The sequence below is a fragment of the Miscanthus floridulus genome, chromosome 16, assembly GCF_019320115.1.
Source record: "Miscanthus floridulus cultivar M001 chromosome 16, ASM1932011v1, whole genome shotgun sequence".
Lineage (NCBI taxonomy): Eukaryota > Viridiplantae > Streptophyta > Magnoliopsida > Poales > Poaceae > Miscanthus > Miscanthus floridulus.
The window spans coordinates 11,510,585-11,517,052 of NC_089595.1; the positions used below are offsets into that span (position 1 = coordinate 11,510,585).

General features: G+C 42.7%; 1 protein-coding gene across 2 annotated transcripts; it reads right to left on the reverse strand.

Moving 5' to 3' along the window:
- Nucleotides 1-435: 435 nt before the first annotated feature.
- Nucleotides 436-1,236, reverse strand: LOC136513798 (subtilisin-chymotrypsin inhibitor-2B-like). 2 transcript variants are annotated; one of them, XM_066507769.1, is made up of 2 exons: nt 1,082-1,236; nt 436-938 (listed from the first exon to the last, which is right to left on the reverse strand). In XM_066507769.1, the coding sequence occupies exon 2, from the start codon at nt 913-915 to the stop codon at nt 691-693; it is 225 nt and encodes a 74-aa protein (XP_066363866.1). In that variant the 5' UTR covers nt 916-938; nt 1,082-1,236; the 3' UTR covers nt 436-690. The 2 variants fall into 2 exon arrangements, with proteins under 2 accessions (XP_066363866.1, XP_066363867.1); XM_066507770.1 differs by having other exon boundaries at nt 436-988; nt 1,082-1,179.
- Nucleotides 1,237-6,468: the final 5,232 nt, after the last annotated feature.

The window sequence follows — 6,468 nt, forward strand, 5'->3', positions numbered from 1 at the left end:
TTACACTAATTAAACATAGAACTTACACGTAAATAGAAGCAGTAAAATATGATTCATTAAAGCGTAATCTGCTCATACTATAGAAATAAAACTGCACGTATACACACGAACATGATAGGGGCTAACGAGTGCTATATTTGTATGCAACGCGGGGCCAGCAGTCGCATGCTGTGCTGTGCTGCCATGCCTACGGCCTAGAGCCAGCTACTTGGTCTGCTGCACACGAAACATATGGGAAGAGGGTCCGCTGAGTCCCTAGAAGAAGCGTAGCTGCATGCCTCGGTACCCGTGAAAGGCTCATACTGCTGTTGTACGTTCACTGCTAGGCCAGAGATGAAAAACAAGAAAGAAACAGATGCGGCAGATTAAATGACAGAGGGATCGGACGGCTCAAAAAATCGAGTGTTGGACGCCCAGAAATCACTCGGACGACGGTTGGATTTAGCGTTCATATATTCATTCGTGCAAGGATGAACGACATTCTGATACATTTATTTATGTATGCAAGAACGATGACACTATTTAGTGATAATGTATATAGTAGGGAAGAGAAACACGTATACATCCATTATTCGGCAGATGCACAGACATGCATACATGGCATGTCCGCGTTATTCGTCATATTTTATTCAAGTTCTGGAGCGAGGAGCGAAGGAAGCTGGGCATGCAGCAGCAGCAGCAGCGAGCTTATCAGCCGACATGGGGCGTCTGGGCGACGGTGTCGACGAAGATGCGGACGCGGTTGGGGCGGTAATCCATGGTCACAGGCGAGCCGGTGGGCAGCACGACGACGTCGGCATCGGGCTTGTCCTTGAGGATCACCTTCTTGGCTTCCTCCACGCTGAGCCCGACCACCTCCGGCCACGACGTCTTGGGGCCGCCGCACTCCGGTGCCGCCGTCGCCGTGGAGCTCATCGGTTGTCGGTCGCGAATTAAAACTGCAAATGAATTGATGACGATAATATAATATATATAATGATGCTCTGCCCTGTGAATTAAAAGGAAATTAGCAAACTACTGGTAGCCACTATATTAGTATTGCAAAAGGCCAAAAGCGTAAGGTATAGAAAGGTTAACTCACGGGCAAGCGTGGCTTGTTATTGCGCTTCTTCTGCTACTCAGCTACTGGTTAAGCGAGTATGCACCGGTGAGGTATTTATAGAGCTGCTGCAACCAACAGGGGCAGATGTGTACGTGTGTGTGTTCTTCATCAGGATTATTGGTCTAAAGCTAGGCAGATATAATTAAACAGAAAAGAAAAAGATAATGTTGTTGATGGTGCCAAGAAATCGTAGCTGCTCACCAATAATGCATCCATTATATACGCACGAGGCACACGAGGTGGCCCCTGCAGCCGGTAGAAAACAAGAAAAGAAAAAGATAGCAACGCTACAGAAACATGCATCCATGTTCTCCTCCCCGGCAACCAAATAGCTAGTCAGGCAGTCAGCAGCTTCAGTACGCGCAGCAGACACCGACAGAAACTTGACAATTATAGTGAATTATTAATGGTCCCTCCACGTTTTTCTCGTTATATTCTTCTCCTCTCGTCGACAACTAGCTAGTCTAAGATCAGCTCATCTTTAGCTACATATAGTTGCTCCTGCTACATATCCTCGATGGTGATACGTGCCCCATTATCTTTGGATTAGATTCTGAGACGGAAGGCCACTTAATCCTCAGATGCCGCTTCTCCAAAAATCAGTGGAACCGTATGGGCTTTGAGACTGAAAACATCCAGGTGACCTCGCTCTGGAACATCACTCGGCCGACCGGATTCCCCACCGCTCACTCAGCAAGTTTCATTCACCCGATATGCTGGATGTTATGGAAACACAGGAACGATGTGGTCTTCAACAATATGGCGCCCTCGTACAATCGTCTCCGGGGAGCATGCAAAGACGCCGTGAAACCTATGGAAGTTTTGCTTGCCTATTGCTGATCGGGGGGTAGCTGCCCACTGGTGTAATGTAGTTTCCTTATGAATTAAGTCCTACAAAAAACTGTCCTACCCTCCTCCAATGTACTCTGTCATATGGAACTGAGCAACAAGCTTTTGTTGCTCCAAGGCAATCAAGTAGGTGGGGTGTGCTTGTCCCCTCCGATTATCCTAAAAAAAATATTACAAGATCTATCCTAGCTAGAGAGAGATTATTATTCAGTTAACCTGCATATGGAGAAACCAAGTAACCGACCGCGAATCTATCGACCGACCACTTAAACTGTCTTGTTAATTGACCCCAAATGCTATGCTTGTGGCACGGTGGCAGAATTTTTCTTCCATAAACGTAGTTTTTGTCAACTTTCAATATCACTGTCATGGACCTGCTCATGGGTTGTCCTCTGGGCTTGATTTTGGCAGGTTGGCCCATAGAACTAATAGCAACTTGTTGTACAGAAGGAAAGTGAGCATCAACGCGGAGGGTGTCGGATGACCAGGGAATCTAAACTAAGCGGCGGCAGCAAGAGCTCGAGGCGAGCATACGCTCGATCTATCCATTTCTCCTTTTCCTTGTTCTATATACTTCATGTGTATGCATTTCCATGTATCTAGAAGCTTCCAGAACCCATTGTGTGCTACTCAGTGTCCAATCGTTGAGTAATACTTGTTGGTTCATGACAATCACCAGCTACATCAAGTTGATATACCATCCTGAAAACCCTTGCCCTGTGCGTATCAAAAAGATACGCACAGCCTACAAAACTTTTCGGAAACATACAGACAAAAGTCTGTTTGGATTTAACAAGGGTCTAAAGTTTATTGACTAAATTTTAGATCACTTTAGCTCTTGAGTCAACCAAGATTCAATTATGTTGAACAGCTGTTTTATAATGAAAGAAAGTGAAAACAAACAACTAAACCGCTTACATTTATTCATTCGAGCAAGGATGGACGGCATTTTATTTATGCAAGAACGATGCCATTATTTAGTAATAATTTATAGGAAAGAAACACGTACACATAACACATTCATTATCCGGCAGATATACACGGACATGAATACATAGCATGTCCGAGTTATTCATTTTTATAGAATATTCACTTCTGGAGCAAGCAAGGAACGACCGAAGCTAGCTAGGCATCAGCCAGCATCTTATCAGCCGACGTGGGGCGTCTGGGCGACGGTGTCGACGAAGATGCGGACGCGGTCGGGGGCGGTCACAATCGAGCCGACGGGCAGCACGACGATGTCGGCGTCGGGCTTGTCCTTGAGGATCGCCTTCTTGGCTTCCTCCACGCTGAACCCCACCACCTCCGGCCAACGTCTTGGCGCCGTAGCCGTGGAGCTCATGGTGGTCGTCGTCGGTCGAGAACCGCAAATCAATTGATGATGATGCTCAGGCCTGTGTGATCTGAAAGGAAATTTACGAACTACTACTAGTACTGTATATTGCAAAAAAAAAAACGTAAGGTATAGAAAGGCACACTCACGAGCAATTGTTGGTTGTTATCGTGCTTTCTTGTACTGCTGCTGGTTGGCCTATATCTTGGAGTGAATTTGGAACAACTCCAACAAACTCCACCTTGAGACAAATTCATCTTGTATTATAAATCAACCCTTCATCCTGAACATAACAAAGATAGAAAAACCACTGGTGCCAACAATAGTCTCTTGGACTATCCAATTAAACCAACTAAGCTTGAGCACAGCTCAAACTTAGCAACATGAATAGGCTTTGTCATCATATCAGCAGGATTATCATGAGTACTAATCTTGCATACCTTCAGCTTACCTTCTTCAATCACATCACGCACAAAATGATACTTGATATCTATGTGCTTAGTTCTCTCATGGAACATCTGATCTTTAGTGAGGTAAATTGCACTTTGACTGTCACAGTGCAAACTTATGCAAGATTCAACTCCACAAAGCTCAGCGTACAAACCTTTCAGCCAAATTAATTCTTTGCACGCTTCACAAATAGCCATATATTCTGCTTCAGTAGTAGACAACGCAACAACTGACTGTAAAGTAGCCTTTAGCTAGCTTGCTAAGCACAAACAAATAAGAAAAAGAAAATGTTGATGGATGGTACCAAAAATCGTAGCTGCTCCACAGCGCTCAACAATGTATCTACGCACGAGGCGCACAAGGAGGCGGGCCCGGCATTGGCCCCACCAGCCAAAAAAAAAACAAAAAAAAAAGGAAAGATAGCAACGCTGCAGAAACATCTCGCTAGCAGCCAACAAGTGATATTATTGCTTGCAGCCAAATAGTCAGCAGCTTCAGTACGCGTAGCTGGCACTGTTAGTGACACTCAGTGAGCATTCGCAGTCTCCCATAACCTCCGGCCACCACGTCTTCTTCACAACATATATTCTTCTCCTCTCGTCGGCAACTATAGCTAGTATATATCGGGTAAGCTCACTTTTAGCTACATATATTATTGCTCCTGCTTAATTATCGTTAGAAAACCGTCTCAAAACAATTATCGTTAGGAAATCGTAGAGAGATTGTTCAGTTAATATAACCTGCATATGGACAGGCCAAGTGATCGATTGGTGCGAGGTAGATCCATCAATCGATCAGTTAACCTGTTTTGTTCATTAATTATTACTCCTACCTGCAAGCCAACCGTTGAGCGTCACCGTTCTTGCTCGTAAAATTAGCCCAAATTAATGCTAGGCTTGTGGCACGTTGGCAGATTTTTTTCATATATAAATGATGTTGTTATAGTTTTCAATATCATTTAATACTTCCATCTTGAAAGAACTCTTGGCCCTTGCGTGTTCACACAGCCTACAGAACTTTTAGAGAACAATAGGCGTCCGTCCATCTAGACGCTCCTGTTGGTAGCCCACCACTACTGGAAACTCGGTTTTTTCTGTGTGTGCGAAAACACACAGGAAAATACGAATCCCGTCAGAAAAATATTTTTCTGACGGTGTACCCTCAGAAAAATACCCACAGAAATATGATGACAAAAAAAATCAATTGTTTTGTGTGTTCGCTGTCAGAAACAATTTTTCTGTGGGTGTTGCACGCACAGAAAAATTGGGTTAGCCCAGATTAATTTTAAATTTTGTGTGCGTTAATCCTCACAGCAAAAGGGAAAAGCCCGACAGAAAAATGATTTTTCTGTGGGTGTTACATGCACAGAAAAATTGCGTTAGGCAGATTAAATTTAAATGTTGTGTCGGTCTCGGTTAACGCATAGAAAAATAAAAGAACCACCAACAGAAAAAATCCTTAACCATGCAGCAAATATGGACTGTCTATACTGTAATTTCATCACAACATAATAGATAGCATACATATAAAGATCCAAATGTTCAGCACATTCATTAATGGCATCCGGGTTACGTATAGATGATGTCCAAATGGTCTGGCATCAATACATTCAAAAGCATTACCATCTCATCTCAACAGTTTAAGTCTCAGTCAAGATGAGTAAAGTACAAGCATGCATTATTGAGTCATATTATAGTTAAAACTAAAACTAAAGCTAAAACTAAAGCTAACACAACCATCACATTATCGATGCATGATCGCCATTGTTGTCGGAACCTTGATTGTTGTCAAGGTTTGCAGCATGAAGATCCCCATTGGTGTGGCTGCAACATTGAACCAGTATAAGCAATCAATAGTCAGGATAAGTTAAATGGCCTACTTGTGATAATACTTACAGCATGAGCACCCATTGGTGGAAATCCAGATGACTTAGGGATGGATCCAACAAGCAGACCATTGGTAGGTGGAGGTGCTCTTGCTCCATTGGTAGGAGCAGCACAAGAGTGATTAGTAAAGAGTGTCTTGATGTCAGGGTTTGGTCTGGGGTTCTTGCAGAGCTGATGTTGCCAGTTCAGACTGAAAGGCATTAGAAAGAAAGAAATAAAGTCGAGTTAGCCTCACCTTTTACATGCACGAAATGTGCTTCTGGAAGCACTATTAGACTTGTAGGCATAATAAGTAGAGAAATCCCAATTGTTGCTTGTATGGATATGACCTTACAATAAGGGAAAAAAGGATGGTAAAGTACAAGCATGCATCATTGAGTAAAGTACAATAAGGAAAAAGTCTCTGCCAATTGATAATGATTTACAATGTTCTGAGGCTTAATTGATATGTTTTTTTTCTGTCCATTACAGTTTTACAAAATCTGCATGCATGTAATGCTTAACACTTTTCCCTATACGACTGAAATCAAAATCTAGGCACCCAGTTGACATGTGCATGCAGTAAGATATTGTCGGTTGGTAAATGTAATTGGATCAAGCATGAGCAGGGGCGTGTACCTCAATTATATCAAGATGAGATAGCATTCTTTTTTATTAAAGAGCAAATGAGATAACATTCTGGCTAATTATATCAAGAAAAGATAACATTCTTTTCTGGCTAATTTATTAATCTGAACATCTGCACTGCTTAAAAATGGATTTTATACACAGATGAAGTCAACATATTAAGCAAGAGTTACATATGCCCACAACTTCAGGATACTATGACTGTTGTGAAAACGTATATA